The sequence below is a fragment of the Bicyclus anynana genome, chromosome 2, assembly GCF_947172395.1.
Source record: "Bicyclus anynana chromosome 2, ilBicAnyn1.1, whole genome shotgun sequence".
Taxonomy (NCBI): Eukaryota; Metazoa; Arthropoda; class Insecta; order Lepidoptera; family Nymphalidae; genus Bicyclus; species Bicyclus anynana.
Genome location: NC_069084.1, coordinates 13,300,084 through 13,318,192, shown reverse-complemented (window position 1 = coordinate 13,318,192; position 18,109 = coordinate 13,300,084). Strand labels below are relative to the sequence as shown.

Sequence of the window (18,109 nt, the reverse complement as noted above, 5' to 3'; positions counted from 1 at the left end):
AACTTTACCTCTATAAAATATTACAATATAATTTTAAATATATATATTTATATATTCTCTTTGTAATATAATATTAATTAGACTAATATAAACTAGCGGACGAAGTGAAATTCAGTTTTCACTTGAAAAAACAAACAGACACTTCAATTTTATTTATATACTCACATTACTTTCCAGTACAAATATTATTTCAACCATGCCTAAAATTAATTAGTGCTTAATTGACGCTTCATCTAAATTCCTTTAAGCATAAATTCTGTGATTACCTAATGATGTTTAACTTTCAATTAGCGCTAAACCATTAAGATCCAATTAAATTCTATTTATTTATAGGTGTTTGCTATATGACAGAAGAAACTAATATTAATGCAACACAGTTAATGATGTGAAAAGAAAAAAAGAGATAGATGGGCTTTACGCGGGTCGCAAGTGGCACGTTAAAACTATGCCAATTAGCAAACCTGCGCTCAGTCGCCGCATTGTCATTGCGCCGTTGACAACGCCGCTGAAATAATTTATGTGTGCCAGTTGTAAACATTATGGTTACTAGTGATTATGTAACTTAAGAAAAAAGCGAAAAGAAAGTACTCTCAAGATCATTTAATTTTATATTGTCCAATATCATCATCACCTATAGGCGATCAGAGATAAGGGTTGCGACCCTTATCTTTCGACTCCTACGCTGGTAGTATGTACGGCGTTTACGAGTAAAGTATCTGTATATGTGTACAAAAGGAATTACACAAATGCCGTACAGTAATAAATGACCTATATTGCGTCTGCAACTGTCGACTAATTAAAAATTTGTACTGACTTCCGGTACTACTACTTTTGTACGGCACTAAGTTTTTCGACATTTATTTTTAATCATCTATAACAAAGCCTCGTTCGCTGCGGCGTGAATTTTCTGTACGAGGTTTTTTGACCTCGTTCTAAAACTGTGCACGAGGTCCATTGACTCCGTAACTCTTGAAGCCGCTAGACTTATTGACCTCGTACCGCATTGAAAGTGTTAATAAATAGTCATAATTTATCATTTGCACCTGAAAAATTCCATTCACTCGCGTACTCACCTGTACCGCTCAGAAGTGACGGCATAGTGCTCAGAGGTATTTTCTGTTATAGTAACAGCCTTCTAAGCGTTATTCACGTTGGTTCATTTCACAGGTAAATTTTTTTCAAGGGCTTGTAGTTTATAACCTATCTACCTCTTCTTTCTTCTAACACCATTGATCACAGCAAGTTATTTACCTGCTATTAGTAGAGTTCACGGAAGTATTGGATCTGCTCCGTCGGTTGCAGATGGAGTCACCGCAGTTAACAACCCCGCCCTTGGTGGTGATGGAGAACGTCCGGAGTCTGTAGAGGTCATCTGACAGCCGAGGGTTGTAAGGCTTCTCGGGTAAAGAGCACACCCTTGGCCTTGAGTGCTCGACGACTGCAACCAAAGAATTTAATTAAAGTTACCTATATATAAGTTTTTTTTTTCAAAACGACTATTTAATAATAATAATAATAATAATAAGCCCTTTATTCTGTGTTAAGAAATTACAATTATATATACAATACATTTTGTTTTCATTTTTTTTTAAAGAATATCTCTTAACATAGTGTGCCTTTCGGCATAGGCCTCCTCCAGCGACTTCCACTGCTCTCTCTCTAATGCGACCCTTCTCCACTTTGGACCTGCTGTGAGCTTTAAGTCATCCTCCCATCTAATGAACTGTTTACCCCGATTCCTTCTGCCATCTCTAGGGTACCATTCCGTCACCAGTCTGCTCCACTTCCCCGTAGTGTCCCTTAGCATGTGGCCTGTCCAACGCCACTTTTGCTGGTCGACACGAGTTAAAACATCGGTGACCCCAGTTTTAGTTCGAAGGTCAGTGTTTCTTACCCTATCCTTTTTCTTGTGGCCAGTCATGCTCCTCTCCATGGATCTTTGGCACCTGGCCAGTTTAGCCCTTTGAGCCATGGTGAGCGCCCAGGTTTCACAGCCGTATGTTAGGCATGGCAAGATACACGTGTTGAAGGCCTTCCTCTTAATTACCATGCTCAGTTCCTTGGATTTCATTATCTCCTTCAGGGACCAATATCTTTTCCAGCCAACGGCAATTCTCGTGCTGATTTCTTTAGTCATTTGGTCCCTGAAGGTAACAACTTGTCCAAGGTATGTGTATTCTTGCACATACAATAATGGGTTGTTATCAATGCCGATGTTGACCTCAGTACTGTTCGTCATTAGTTTGGTCTTCTTTGTGTTCATTTTGAGTCCGATTTTAATGCTCTCTTCATGTAGATTCGAAACCATGCACCCGAGTTTGATTGGATCTTCTTCAAATAGTACGAGGTCATCTGCGAATCTGAGATGGTTAAGTTTTTTACCATTAACATTGATTCCGAAGTCTTCCCATTCTAAGTTGCGGAATACGCTTTCCAACACGGCTGAAAACAGTTTGGGGGATAAAGGGTCCCCTTGTCTGACACCTCTTTCAATTTTAAACTCGTTTCCTAAGCTTTCTAGTTGGATTTTAGCTTTATTGTTGTTATAAATCATATTTATGATGTCAATGTATGCTGCGGGTACTCCTTGCTGATCTAAACTGTCTAAGAGGGATTCATGGCTTATACTGTCGAAGGCTTTGGCGTAGTCGATAAACGCTATGTATATTTTTTTGTTATGCTCCGTGTATTTTTCGAGTATTTGTTTGACAGTGTGGATGTGGTCGATTGTAGAAAATCCTTTTCTGAAGCCCGCTTGTTCCACTGGCTGTTGTTCGTCCAGAGTTTTAGTGATTCTGTCAAGTATTATCTTCGCAAATACTTTGTACACATTAGACATCAGACTGATTGGCCTGTAGTTTTCCAAGTCGTTTTTATCACCCTTTTTATGCAGTAGAATAATGTGGGATTTGGTCCATTGCTCTGGAATTTTGCATTTTATTATGATTTCGTTGAATAGTTTTGTAAGGATAGGAACCAGTTCTTCCATTGTACCCTTTAGCAACTCGTTTGCTATTCTATCCGGCCCTGGAGATCTTTCTGCTTTTTGGCTTTTTATTGACTTTTCAACCTCGCATTGTAATATTTCAGGTATTGGTTCCTCAGGGTTTACCCGCGTCGGCTCCAAAAGTGTGCCACTCTGTTTGGTCTTTGCATTGTGACTTTGTGTTTGTGTGGCATAGAGCTGGCTGTAGAAGAGCGTGGCTAGGTCCTTGATATCCTTTCTTTTCGAAGTAGTTGTTGTTTTCCTTTTACGCCTAGGTATCCATTCCTTCCCTGATTCTCTTAGTTCTTTCAGCGCCTTTTTCACTCCTCCCGTCCTCGTTATGTGGCGTTCTAAAGTCTTAAGTCTTATTCTTTTCCTATCCTTTCGTATATTTTCCCTTATTTTTTTACTTAGATCTGTTATCTTTTTAATTGATTCCTTTCGCTGTTTGCTTGATATTAGATCTTTTCGGTCCTTCAATAGATGTAGGGTGTAATCGCTTAGTTGGTATTTATTATTTTGTTGATTTCTGTAAATGTTGATTGTTTTAAGTCTATTTTCTAGAAGTTCATATTTTTTTTAGTGGGTCTAATCCTTCGTTTGTAATTTGCTTTTTGATTTCTTCAAAGTGGTTTTCATCTACAAGGGTCGGAAGCACTTTCTGTTCATATCTATGATTTTTCATGTGGTGTCTCGGTGTTTTGATCTGTTCCGTTCTTAATGAGCAGCGCACCATTCTATGGTTTGTGTTGAAATTTAGCTTGTTTATGACCTTTGTGTCAGTGAATGCTTTAGGGTGATTGCTTATAATATAATCAATTTCATTTTTATAGGAACCATCGGGTGAGATCCAAGTCCATTTATTTCGTGTGTTTTTCTTAAAAGTTGAGTTAAGAACTGTGAGATTATGTTCCATGAGAAATTCAACTAGTTTTTGGCCATTGCGACTTCTTTTTCCGTGTCCGAACTTTCCAAGCACATATTCTTCGTTATTTTGTCGGGCCCCAACTTGGGCATTGAAGTCACCCATAAGTAGGATGTGCTTATCTGCGTTGGTCCTTATTGCTCGTGACATCTCATCATAGAAAGACTCTAATACTGCCACATCAGATTGTTCGGTTGGCGCGTATGCTTGCATGATCGACCATTGCTTTTTGTATCCTGGTATTTCTATGTTGAGTATCGCTAGTCTGTCGGAAATTCCAATCAATTCTCGTATGTGTTTCTTCAGAGACTGTTTTATTAGGAAACCTACTCCCTTTTGACCGCCTGGTTCTCCTTTTTGGTATAATATGTACTTTTCATGTTCTTCTATCGTTTCGCCTGCTCTTCGCATTTCACTGATGCCTAGTATATTGTAGTTGATTTCTTCCAGAGCTTCTTCAAGTTCTAGAAGGCTTTCTTGGGTTCTAAGTGTTCTGGTGTTTAGGGTTGCGATTTGTAATGTTTCATCTTTTGTTGTTTTTCCTAGCTGGAGGGTTTTGATCGGACATCCCATGGTGATCAGCCGGATTGGGATCTTTTGCTGCTTTGTTTGTTGTGTTTTTAGTTGTGTCGGTTATGATCTTCCGGTTCTTAGCGTGCAGATTTAGTTTTTTGGAGTTTGAGTTTCAGATAGTGTGTTTGTTCTGTAACGACTTGTGAATTCGAGTTTGTTTGCTCTGTTTATTTTGTTTGGAGCCGTTAGGCTATCTCCCTCTCTATTTAATTGTATGTTTTCTGGTGTTTTTGTGGGCGAGCGTTTTCGTTTATCTTGACTTTTCCCTGGCTTATTTTTTTTAATTATGAGTTTATCGTAGCGTATAATAGCCAAATTTCCTTTCTTTATCTCGTCTTGTTGAGCTGCTTTTAGCTCTTTTCTGACTTGCAGGACATCCTTTGGGAAGTCTTCCGTAGCGTACACATTATCTGGAAAGTGTTTGTTGTTCTGTAGGATCGCAAGTCTTCTCCAGGTCAGGGTAAGTTTTATTAATATCGGTCTTTTTTTCTTGTTGTCTTTTCTTCCCAGCCTGAAAGTCTCGCTTATTTCCCATTTGTCAAAGTCTTCTATTTTCGCAGCCTTTGACATGTCGTTAAGGGTTTTCAGGACCACCTCCATAAGATTAGAGTGATTCTCTTCCCGCTCCTCAACGCCGTGGAGAATAATATTATTTTTCTTCGCAGTTTTTTCCAAGTTATGAATTTTTTCCTTCAAAAATAGCACTTCCTGTTTGAGTCTGTTGTTCTCCTCCATTAAAGGGTTCAGTTTTTCGTCTATTGTAGTTCCCATGGTTTTATTGAAGTTTTCAGTGAGGGCGTGGGTTTGTTTTGAAAATTCTTCTTTAATTTCTTCCGTTCTCACTATAAAAGCTTGGTTCATTTTTAAAATCAAAGTATCCATTTGACTTTGGTCCATTTTTCAGTTTTTTAGATTTTCCCCGCTTTGGTAGGTTTTATTTGGTAGTGGCAACACTTGTTTAGGGTCGGCAACACTTTTCTTTGGTAGATTTATATTTTGTAGTAGCAACACCAATACGATACGTCAGATGTCAATGTCTATTGTCTATGACGGCTGTAAACAGTGTACCATCCTTTACCATAGTTCTAGCTCTGTAGACGAACTACATCTACGTCTCATCTCTGCACTTTATTACCTAAGTCAATGGCTCTCTGATCATGGTCTTTCTCTAGCAGTGGATAAATGCCAAGCAGTAGTGTTTACGAGGAAGAGATCTATCCCTACTTTTAACTTTAGTTTGGAGGAACAACCTATCAACTTGATAGACAAAGCCAAATTTCTTGGTATTATACTTGATAGAAAACTAAACGGATTCGCACATTCACAATACATTTCCAGAAAATGTGAAAAAGGTATCAATGTTCTACGGGCTGTAGCAGGAGTATGGTGGGGAGCTCACGCTTACTCCTTAAAACTATTATACAATGCGCTAGTTCGTAGTCACATTGATTACTGTTCATTTATTTTAGACCCCCTAAATAAAACTACCTCAGAACTGCTGAACAGAATTCAATATAGGTCTCTTAGAATTGTCTTAGGGGCAATGAAGTCATCCCCCACAAATGCTCTACAGGTTGAATGTGTTGATCCTCCCCTGCATCTCAGGCGACAGTATCTATGTGATAGATTTATCAGTAAAACACTTCAGCTTTCTTCCCACCCTCTATGGTCTAAATTAACCCAATTGTCAGAAGTTCTTAGACCTAGTAATCCCCCTTCATGTCTCCTTAATAGTTTTGATAAATTCAATAATCTTCCACACCCCTTGTCATCATCACCAACAAATCCTTTGTATTCAACATCATATGAAGCCCTTGTTTACAATCCTCCTGTGATTACAGATCTGGGTCTAATTAAAGAAGCCCCTGATACCAACACAAAGTTTCAAGAAATTGTTCATCAAAATTGGTCAAATTACTTGTTCATCTACACAGATGCTTCAAAACTCTCCCCTGAAAGTTGTGTTGGTGCAGCCTGCTGGGTTCCCAAATATAAAATAGTTTTGCAATTTAAATGTCCTCCAGAAACATCGGTGTTCACAGGAGAGGCTGTTGCCTTGTTAGAGGCAATCCTGTTTGCCCGATCCCATAACATAAAACAAACTGTTATTTTTACTGACTCCCTTAGCTGCTTGTATTCCATTAGGGAAAACCCTTTTAGAAGTAAGTCAAAATTTCCTATTATACTACAGATTAGGGAAGCTCTGTTCTCATGTCATCTAATGGGTTTGTCTATATTTCTAGCATGGATACCCAGTCACTCCGGCATCTCTGGTAATGAATCTGCGGACTCTTGTGCTAAGGCAGCTGTACAACTTGGCTCATTGGAACATTTTAAAAATTATTCACATGACCTCAGCACCTTAGCAAAAAACTATTTAGATAAATCTTGGCAATCATTTTGGAACCAATCAAAAACCATTAAAGGTAAATTCTATGCCTCAATTCAACCAGACATACCCAAGCGACCTTGGTTCTTTCTCCATAGGTATGCTGTCAGATGGGTTACCTCCACAATATCCCGTTTAAGACTTGCTCATGCCTGTACACCTGTCCACTTGAACAAAATTAGAGTGAGAGATCACTCTCTGTGCGAATGTGGTTTGGACGAAGGCTCAGTTTCCCATATCCTCTTCTCTTGCCCTAAACTTCTCCACCCCCTATATGATGTTCTCCCTCCTAAATTTCCACGTCCTTTAAATGTTGAGTGTTTGTTAATGTCTGTGTTTAGTCCCTATTGTAAATTTATATGTAAATATATTCAATGTAATAACATTAAGCTGTAAATATTATATGTGCTAACAATATTAATTTTGTGTTCTTTCAGAAATGTGACTAACATCCACACTAACAAAAAAAAAAAAAATCCGCTATTTATAGTGTCAAAATTAAGCTGATTAATAATCAATTCTTGATTCCCAGCTTACACCGATCAACCTCTAAAAGTGTGTCTTCCTTACCCACGCGACATTGGCGAAGTAAATTGTACCCAGTTGGTACAGCAGCAAGCCATAAAATCAAAAATTGAATTGAATTGAACAGTGTACACCGGAAATACACGTTGTAGATATATGTACCGTAGTTATGGATTTATATAGCACTGTGATCGTTTTTTGGCACTTTTCACTAGTAAAAACTGAGTTTATCCTGGAATGTTTGGTATTATTATGTTTCACCAGTTAAGTTTTGTTGTTTTCACTCGCTCAAGTTTTGTGGTAGTTGATATTTCTCTCGATATGTTTTTTTAAACACTCACGATGTAACACACACTGTTCACTTGACAACGCGTAAACCGGAAGCCACTATTTACCATATCTTTTAAATATCTATATTCCCATTCTCCTCCAACTTGTCGGGTAATACTGTATTATGAATGGTACGACAATAGTCCAACCGGGCGGGGATTGAACCACCACCCCTCGGGGATAAGTCCGGTTACCGTTGAGCTATTGAGGCTCTAAGAATTGATTGGGAAGTATATACTTGGAAACTTATAATAAAATTGCTATATAATATGAAATGTTTGTATTGTTTGCTTTTGAGGTTAATGTCCCTACTCACCATAGGCTTGTATACTGAATCTACTTGGTATGGACCAAATTAAATAGATATATTATTATTTCCACATTCATTATAACATGAAAATGTAACGTTATATATATAACTCCACAATACAATTTTGCGTACGCCCATAAGAAACAATATGGCAAATTCTAAGGACATATCTAAGGATTAAAGACGACACTCAACAAATAAGGATTACTCAAATTATATTATATTCGCTATCACAGTTTTAATGGCGATGCATGCCCATAGAAGTACATCTTCTTGTAAATTTATACCGTGATACTATGGTATTGATGACCAACTTGTATTGTGTTGACTTCATTAGATATGATCTAAGACTATATAAAAGCTGTACTGGTCTATAAAAACTTAATAACTGATACGAGTACCACCACAATTACAGTATCAAATGGTAGCCACGCAGCTGCTTAAGGGTGCCTTTCCACCAAAGATGTGCTATACAGCTATGCTCCGAAGATTTGAAATCTACACACTACGAAAATATGTGACCGTTTCCACCAATACTAAGCTATGTAGCTGCGCGAGTAATATGTGCTTTGAAGATGCGCCGCCGCAAAGTAAAAACGCGGGCATACGTAGGTACTCTGCTCTACACATAGCTACCCACTCGTGGCGGCCTATAGCAGGCATCCATACTACGCATCTATATCACGCATTCATAGCACGTATACATAGCAAGCATACATAGCATGCATACGTAGCACACATTCTTCCGATATAAAAAATAGTTGAATCCGTTTCCACCAGTGCAAAGCTATGTACACCAATGAATATGATTGGTGGATATCAAACGCATCCATAGCAACGTAGCATTGCAACGTTGTAGCGTGTGGTGGATATCAAACGCATCCATAGCAACGTAGCATTGCAACGTTGTAGCGTGTGGTGGATATCAAACGCATCCATAGCAACGTAGCATTGCAACGTTGTTGCGTGTGGTGGATATCAAACGCATCTATGTTCATAGCAACGTAGCGTAGCGAAAGCACCCTTAGGGTGCTTTTCCACCAGAGATGTGCTACGCTACGTTGTAGTATTGTAACGTTGTAGCGTAGCACATATCTGGTGGAAAAGCACCCGTCCTTTATGTTATGTTACAGCCATGCCAGAGAGCCGTGATAGCTCAGTGGATATGACCTCTGCCTCCGATTCCGGAGGGCGTGGGTTCGAATACGGTCCGGGGCATGCACCTCCAACTTTTCAGTTGTGTGCATTTTAAGAAATTAATTATCACGTGTCTCAAACGGTGAAGGAAAACATCGTGAGGAAACCTGCATACCAGAGAATTATCTTAATTCTCTGCGTGTATGAAGTCTGCCAATTACCTATTACTGTTGATGGACTATTGGCCTAACCCCTCTCATTCTGAGAGGAGACTCGAGCTCAGCAGTGAGCCGAATATGAGTTGATGACGACAGCCTTGTCTAGATAAACGATAACGACTAACAAATTACATCCATTGCCAGGTCCATCGGATATAATTAACTTAATAGATGAATTTAACGAGCAATCCACTTCGTATGAATAAATTTCACCTTCGCAATGTTCGACCGTTGAGTTTCAGTTTGGAGGTTTCTCTGTATACGGTACGATATGCGGACGGAAATGCCAAGTTGATTATGTTCTAATTCCAACTGGGTCACTTGGCTGCTACTCTTAGCTTAATGAAATACTAGTACTAACCTTGGATTGTTCAGTATTTACAGTTCTCCTGTATAATACTGGTCAATCCAAGTCTAACTAATATTATAAAAATACAATTATTTATTTTTTCATATGTTTTTAATCTAAAAAACTAATACTCTAATTAATTTCGATGCCTTTATAAATAATATCATGCAATTGTATTTGATAAGTAGACTTTATTTTTTAGGATCAAGGACGCTAACAAATCTAACTACATGAGGCCCTCATTAAAAACCTTTAAAGTTTGATCTCAAACAATGTTTTTCAAAATATGCTTTGTATAGTTATACAACGCAAGCACAATAATTGATACTGCTACCTCTCAATGAACCAGAAAATGCTCCCATGTTCATACTTAACTATAATAGGAACATGACAAACTCTTAGCTTTTATAAAATTGCGAAGATCTGGTTACCAAAGCCTCTGGAATCATCCAAAATTTATCACAAGACGTCAAATAACCGTTTCATCTAATAATCCTTTTCCTTAAAGATTAAACTTTCACTATTTCTGTCCGCAGATGAATAAAAAGTCCTGTCGATCCCTAAAGTGCGTCCGCCCTTAGATTAAGTTGTCAGAAGGCGTTGGGATTAATAGTGACCGGCTCATTGAACACGGAAACAAATTATAATCATTATGTACGGGGATAACACGTAACGCCGTGACTGAATAACCGTTAAGGCCTCGATCCCGGTCATTATCATTAACATCTAATTGGGGTTGTTAATGAATTTAACATTATCACCTTACACCCGTCAAACTAACTAAGCTCCATATCTTCTCCTTGTGGTTTCCGCCCGCGTCACCACATGACTCCACAGAAAACCAGCGCTGCGCTAGTAGATCCACCACTATCGTAACACATACTGAGTGGTATCATTTTGCTACCAAATGCATGATTTTATTTAATATCTTTTAATTTTAGTTCGTCGTCATCAACCCATATTCAGCTCACTGCTGAGCTCGAGTCTCTTCTCACAATGAGAGGGGTTAGGCCAATAGTCCACAACGCTGGCCCAATGCGGTATGGCAGACTTCACACACGCAGAGAATTAAGATAATTCTCTGGTATGCAGGTTTCCTCACGATGATTCCTTCACCGATTGAGACACGTAATATTTAATTTCTTTAAATGCACACAATTTTAAAGTTGGAGGTGCATGCCCCGGACCGGATTCGAACCCACACCCTCCGGAATCGGAGGCAGAGGTCATATCCACTCGGCTATCACGGCTCTTTTTTTTCGGCTCAATTTTAGGTTCTTTATTTTAATTACTTTTTTGATGTCTGAATATATTGTCTTCTGTGTATGTGTGTATATATGTGTTAAATCATTTGTCTTTCTTTTTTATATAATATCCTCTCTTCTATAAGGACGGAAACCTGGTTAGAAGGAATAGGTTAGTAATTGTGATGATGTACCTATTAGATACTTTATTAAGTTTTTGGTTACCTTGTTGACGCAGTTTTGTATGAATGTGGTCTATTACCGTGAGGTCCTGGATGCCCAGCTTGCGTCAATTTATGAATTTATAGGTATACGTTTGACCCCTCACCAGTTGAACAGACGATATCAAGCGAGCCGCTGAGTTTCGCTGGATGCAGACGTCTCCCGTACAAGTCCCTAAAGTGTATGTCCTGCGGTGACGTACTGGACGTCATTCAGCTGATATGATGATGAAGATGATGATGATGATGATGATGATGATGATGATGATGATGATGATGATAATGATGATGAGGTATTATTATGTTTGTGCACTGCATAGTTACTGACGTACTGACATCCTAACGAAAAGATATTTCTATGTTGGCTTCTAAATGTCAAGGATCGCACTGAAGCTATAACTTTAGAAAATTCACCATTCAGAAAATACTAGTTATTGACATTTATTTTATTTTTTTAAAGAATATTTGCCGCATCATTTATAATATGGCTAATATTCCCATTCCCCTCCAACTAGTCGGAAAAGACTGTGCTAGAAGTGGGTACGACAATATACCAACGGGGTGAGGATCGAACCACCACCTCTCAGTGATGAGTCCAACCGCTCTTACCGCTGAGCTATTGAGGCTTCATTTAGAAATCTTATTGCAAGATTTACCTGACGTATTTTTCTAAAGTAACAGGTAGACAGGTATGAAGCCGTTTTAATAACATGGATTGCTTTTCGTTATAAATTGAATCGGTCTTTTATAGAGAAGCCAATTAAAATACGCCTACATTGGTCTTATTCAAACACGGGTAACAGAAATTAAATTATTTCTATTTATACATTTGAAAACGAGTCCTTTCCAGTTATACTCAGCTGAGCATAATTTAAATTAACTAACGGAAACAACGTTTCTTTTGGTTTTCCAGAATAGTCTTACTGCTTGTAAAATGAAAAGTGTTGGTAAGCCTTATTCATCTTTCGTGATTGCGATTCACAGTCAAATTTATACAGGATGTCCCGTAAATATTACCTACGACATACTCTACAGGTGACAGCTGACACCAAGGCCTACTAAAATAACGGAATATATTTTAGTCGAAATATTACGGTTTTATAGTTACATTGATTTTTATACAAAATACAACAATCACTACCTTCAGTACAAAAAAATATGTGCTAATAAAAAAATACTTAAATGTTCATTTAATACTCGGTAATTATTTTTGAATAGTTGTTTCAAGTAATGAAAATTTAATAGATGTTTCAAGTATTTTTTTTTTTTTTTATGATTAATAATTTTTTTGTATGTAATTTTAACGGTCACATTGAAAATAAATGTATTAGTAAAGTTGAACATCTAGCTTAAAAATAAGTTTAAACAGTATTATAAAAATTCCAAAGATGTTTATCTTAAGGACATTATTATCAAAAACTTCGTCACTATAGTTATTTTTGTAGAAGAAAAACCTAAAATTTGATTAGCTGAAACAACTATTTAAAAAATATTATCAAATAAAAAATCATGGTATGACTAAATTGCACTGAAGGTAGGGGTTTTTGTATTTTGTACAAAAGTCAATAGGTATAAGTTATATTGACTTTTTAAAAACCGTAAATTTTCGGCTAGTATATATTGCGTTATTTTAGTATTTTTTTTTTATTCTGTACAAGTTAGCCCTTGACTACAATCTCACCTGATGGTAAGTGACGATGGAAGCGCTGATGGCTAACTTGTTAGGAGTAGGATGACAATCCACACCCCTTTCGGTTTCTACACGACATCGTACCGGAACGCTAAATCGCTTGGCGGTACGTCTTTGTCTTTCGTACTATTTACGGGACACCCTGTATATTTATCATAATAATCTATTTATCGGATTTTATTATAGGTATATATTAATTATTATTAACAAATAGATTATTATTATTTTGGAGCAAGTTTAGGCATTTATTCTTCCGAAAAAAAAACATGATTTCACGCGAACAGAGTCGCGAGCGTCTGCTAATAATAATAATTACTAACCTGGTAATTCTAAGAAATTGGAAGTCCTCCTCTGCCGACCACGCATTGTGTTTTGAAAGTTAAGCGGTCCAATGTCCTCCACCGAATCACAGTTCGACATAGTCGATTCCCGCGATCCCCGTCTACTCGCCAGGTAAGCTAAGCCCCCTTTCATGGAACCTCGCCGCATCGGTGAACATGGTCTGCTGATGCTCGTAGAGCGAGTCTGCGGCGTGTCCTCTGTTAAATCGGTTAAGTCTGATGTGGACTTTCGACAAATCCTTGAAGACGTTTCAGTGGCCTCGTCGTCTGCGTCATTGACGATAGCCGACGGCGTGCCGGGCATTGCATCCGTAGAGTCATCCGTGTGACTCGATATTATGCTCGGAGACGTCACCAGCCGTGGTGAGCTAACTGTGGAAGTCGAACCATATAATTTCCTCATTCTGTTGGGAGACACGTAGCCAGGGTTAGTGTGGATATGCACTGGAGGAGGCTTTGGTGATCTGGACTTTTCGCGGCGGCTGTGTTTGAGAGATGTGGTGTAGTGAAGCCCGTGGTGCGGTCGGTCGAAGTGACTGGGACTCGTGCGTTCGGAGGGCGATTCTGCGACTTGAGGGAAATGGAAGTGCCTTGGACTTGCTGGGCTGCGGTGACCGTGAGCGATTGGACTCTTTGGTGGGCCATGTTTGTCGTAACTGCATCCGGATTGTGGCGTATAGTAACCCGAAGAGGAAGTGCTGGATGTAATGGAAGGACTCTTTTGAGGGAATACGAAGTGACGGGGACTCTTGGGCGTGAGTGGCTTTGGAGAGAGTGGAGGATACCCGCTAGGGCTGTTCACTGCCATCATTAAAGTTTCACCTTTATGCCAGCGGTCGAAGATTCATTTCCCCGTAATCTGAAAAGAAATGAATTGTTTAAGTACAAGTCAAAAGCACTTTACTACGCAGACTTGAATATTTTGTAACTTTGCACGATATCCTTTAGAGAATGTCTTGAGTTTTTGCTTACATCAAATTTATACTTTTATGATCACATTTATTTAAGACTGTAGGAATAATATTAGAGTAGACATAACTTTATAAATAAGTTATATACAGTACCAGCGGACGCCCGCGACTTCGTCTGCGTGGAATCCAGTTTTTCACAAATCCCGCGGAAACCATAGATTTTTCCGGGATGAACAGTAGCTTATGTGTTTAACTAGATTAAAATCTATTTCCATTCCAAATTTCAGCCAAATCGCTTCAGTAGCCGCAGCGCAAAGGAGTAACAAACATACACACACTAACTTGCGTATTTATAATATTAGTGTGAAGTGTGACACAGACTATTCAAAGATGAATAAAGTCCAGATGTGGTAGAGATCCCGTCGGGATCAATTGAGGTTGCCATATTATGTTTAATTATAGTAATTGACATCAATCAGCTACACCAGAATGTTGCCATAAAATCCATAAATAAACATTCTGATTCCCTTCAACGTGACAAAGTCCCTTCGTTTTGTAACGTATGGAAATATTCCAGATCTTCGGTTGAATGTTGGAAATGTTCGGAATTTTGCGTGAGTAAACATGTACTCATACTGAGTTCATGGTATGTAACTTTATGAAGTTATGGTTTCGTATATTTTTTTTTATAAATCCGACATTAATTTAGTTAAACTTATTCTATGGTTATTTTATTACTCGGATCAGAGACAAATCTAACAAAACAACTATAAAAAATGGTTCAAAACGGATTTTTGAGCTTTAAATTTATACCGATATTGTAAAGCTGAAGAGTTTGTTTGTTTGTTTACTTGAACGCGCTAATCTCAGGAACAACTGATCCGATTTGAAAAATTCGTTCAGTATTAGATAATCCATTTATCGATGAAGTCGGCTATATATGAAGTCCCAGTATTCCTACGGGAACGGGAACCACGCCGGTGAAACCGTGTGGCGTCAGCTAGTGGAGTATATTCCGACTTTGATATGTATACAATAATAGATATTTCGTAATAAAAATAGTCTTTGTTAATTCATAATCAGTTACGCTTTACATAATTAGAGGTCCATCCGTTTATAATGTGTGGGTAGTCCACGCAAATTCAGTTTATTTTAAGATACATTTTTAGTAAATTAAAGGCTGCCTACAAAAATAACTGAATAAAATTGTTTCATAAATTTTGACCTTTTATAAAATAAAGCTTTAGCTTTAACCAGACCACATAAAAACAAAGCGTTTGAAAGAAAACTCTTGGCGCTTCGGCATTGGAAGTTTTTCACAAAGATATAAGATTCAAAGAGTTTTTGTACACAAAAAAGATTTACCTCGCGTTTCATTTTTAGGATTCCATGACCATAGCGGGACGCTATTACTCAGTTTACGCAGTCTATTCGTTTGTTATAGTCTGTAAAACATGAAAAATAATAAACTAAATAAAAAATAGCAAAAAAAAAAAACTAAATTGCTAAACAAAAAATAAAATATAGCAGTTTCGTAACTAAAAGGAAAAAATGGAATCCTTATAGTATAACTTACTTGTACGTCTGTCTATGTCTGTCTGTCCGTCTTTCTGTCATGCCTTTTTTTCAGGAACTAAATTTAACGTCAAAAATATCCGGCGGCTTTGCCACAAAAATGCCACAAAAACGTATATTTCATATAATATAAAACGATATTACTTTTTAAATTTTTATGGCCACTAACATCGTATATCTAAGTACAAATATAGAGCAAAATCCAAAAAGTGTAATTAAATCACAAAAAGTGCAGTGTTATGGAGTCAACCGTGTCATGTGGGGTATCGTATGAAAGAGCTTTATTAGCAAAAACTTAAACAGATTTTAATTATTTTAAGTTGTTTTTTATTTATTTCGTTTTCTCGCATTTACCCGGTTTGTAAAAATAATCGATATCAAAAACGTCTATCAATACTATAACAAAACATATTACAAATAAAATATGTTATATTTAGCTACTTTATTAAACAAAACTAATTTATCTTCCACGTTTCGACTACAGTCGACATCAAAGTGTTTTCACCCACACTCAAAAAGCCATTGACATTCGACCATTTCTATTAAAGTGACTACGAAATTGATCTCATCTTAGTGTCGCTGCACACGGGCTATACGCGACAACCACAAAAGCCGCCACAAGAAGCAAGAAGGGGCTACAAAAGTAACTGAAGCGCGCGACAGCCACTTATAGCCGGTGGTCGACATTTGCGGTCGGTGGCTGCTACTTTACGACTCTAACAGGATTACTGAGGTAAGGGAGAGAGGGGTGCGGAATTGCGCAAGTGACGTGTGGCGGCGTTTAGTGGCCGGTGCGGGCTACAAGAAGCGAGCAGCGACGATTGTAGCTTGTGGCGGCCACCGGCGTCAACCGTGTGCGGCGAGTCCATATAAAATGTATGAAAACTACAGTAAATATGCCGGTAGCGGCGTTTTGTGGTTGTGCCCGGTGGCCCGTGTGCGGGAGCCCTTATATTTACATGTTTTTTGCTTAATAAAGTAAAGTAAAGAAAAAACTGTTCAGTTCGACGTAAAAGATTAAAAATACCGCCTTAGTAATCTATACTAATATTATAAAGAGGTAAAGTTTGTAAGTTTGTAAGTTTGTCACATTTTTTAAATGGGGTAATCTTCGGAACTACTGGTCCGATTTCAAAAATTCTTTCACCAGTAGAATGCTACATTATTGGGGAGTGCTATAGGCTATATTTTATATTGGTATCATATATATTAGCCGAGTTATCCCAGTTTATGTCATACAGGTCAGATTAAAAACCTTTTAAACAGACTTATTCGCATGCGCTGCCTTAACCATTGTGAAAAATTGAAATTAATGTATGGAGGCTTTATGTATCTTTAAAAGTTCTACAAAAAAGTCCGCGACGCCATATATCTATCTTCTATATATTAGCAGATATAGTACCTTTTGTGTTTTAAAAATTATTAATTTTATATACTTAGGTTTACGTCATTATTTATACAACTAAACTTTAATCCTTATTAAAATAAATTATTTAATAATCACAAGGATATTATGGAGATAAGACTTGCCCTTTACAGTATGTTAATTACTTAAATAGTTTCGGAGATATTACAAAATTTCTAAAAGACGCAGAAATTCCGCTATATGACGCCCGGCGCTTTCATTTACGTAGTTCTCGTTCCCGTGTGAATATGGGGATCAAACATAGCCTATGACACTCGCAAATAACGTAGCTTTCTATTGGTAAAACAATTTTCCAAATCGGTCCAGTAGATCCAGAGATTACCTCCTACAACCACACGAACTTTACCCTTTATATTATTAGCATAGAAGTCTCTATGTCTCTTGGTCATACCACCACTCTCGAAGAACTGGACCGATTTTGCTAAGGGTAGGAGTAAGATAGAAAAGTTACAGGGTAGGGTAGGGTACGGGTAGGGAAGCGTAGGGGAAGTGTAGGGGTAGGGTAGGTTTAGGGCCGGGTTTAGGGTAGTGGTAGGGTAGGGGTAGAGGTAGGGTAGTGGTAGGGTAGAGGTACGGGTAGGATAGGGAAGCGGTAGGGTAAGGGTAGGATAGGCGTGAGATAGGGGTACGGGTGGGATAGGGGTAGGAAAGGGATAGGGTACGGGGAGGGTAGGGGTAGGATGGGGGTAGGGTGTAGGTAAGGTAGGGGTAGGGTAGGGGTAGGTTTGGGGTAGGGTAGGGGTAGGGTGGGGGTAAGGTAGATGTAGGGTTGGGGTAGTGGTAGGGTAGGGGTAGGGTAGGGTAGGGGTAGTAGAAAAGTTGACATCGAAATTTACGCGGACGAAGTCGCGGGCGTCCGCTAGTTCTTTATAAATGAATGTGTACAGTGTAAGTGTAATAGTAGTTATTATTAAGAGGTTTTTAATTTAACTGTGTTCATCAGTAATCGAATCGGAAAT

General features: G+C 38.2%; 2 protein-coding genes across 2 annotated transcripts in view; one reads left to right on the top strand and one right to left on the bottom strand.

Moving 5' to 3' along the window:
- Positions 1 to 18,109, bottom strand: part of LOC112050569 (uncharacterized) — a 92,189-nt gene that overhangs the window by 44,080 nt on the left and 30,000 nt on the right. Inside the window, exons 2-3 of the mRNA XM_052886022.1 lie at positions 13,218 to 14,097; positions 1,252 to 1,438 (exon numbers count right to left, since the gene is read on the bottom strand). Coding sequence (XP_052741982.1) covers positions 1,252 to 1,438; positions 13,218 to 14,049 — 1,019 coding nt within the window. The 5' untranslated portion in view covers positions 14,050 to 14,097. The remainder of the gene's footprint in view (positions 1 to 1,251; positions 1,439 to 13,217; positions 14,098 to 18,109) is intronic.
- LOC128198830 (uncharacterized) lies at positions 5,610 to 7,517 on the top strand. Its single transcript, XM_052886015.1, has 2 exons — positions 5,610 to 6,646; positions 6,728 to 7,517. The coding sequence occupies exons 1-2, from the start codon at positions 6,028 to 6,030 to the stop codon at positions 7,267 to 7,269; spliced, it is 1,161 nt and encodes a 386-aa protein (XP_052741975.1). The 5' UTR covers positions 5,610 to 6,027; the 3' UTR covers positions 7,270 to 7,517.

What these genes read in the sequence shown, in the direction of transcription:
- LOC128198830 (XM_052886015.1), top strand. Translation starts at nt 6,028, where the DNA reads ATGAAGTCATCCCCCACAAATGCTCTACAGGTTGAATGTGTTGATCCT. An exon ending in TAGGGAAAACCCTTTTAGAA is followed by an intron (nt 6,647 to 6,727) that starts GTAAGTCAAAAT and finishes CTATATTTCTAG; the next exon opens with CATGGATACCCAGTCACTCC.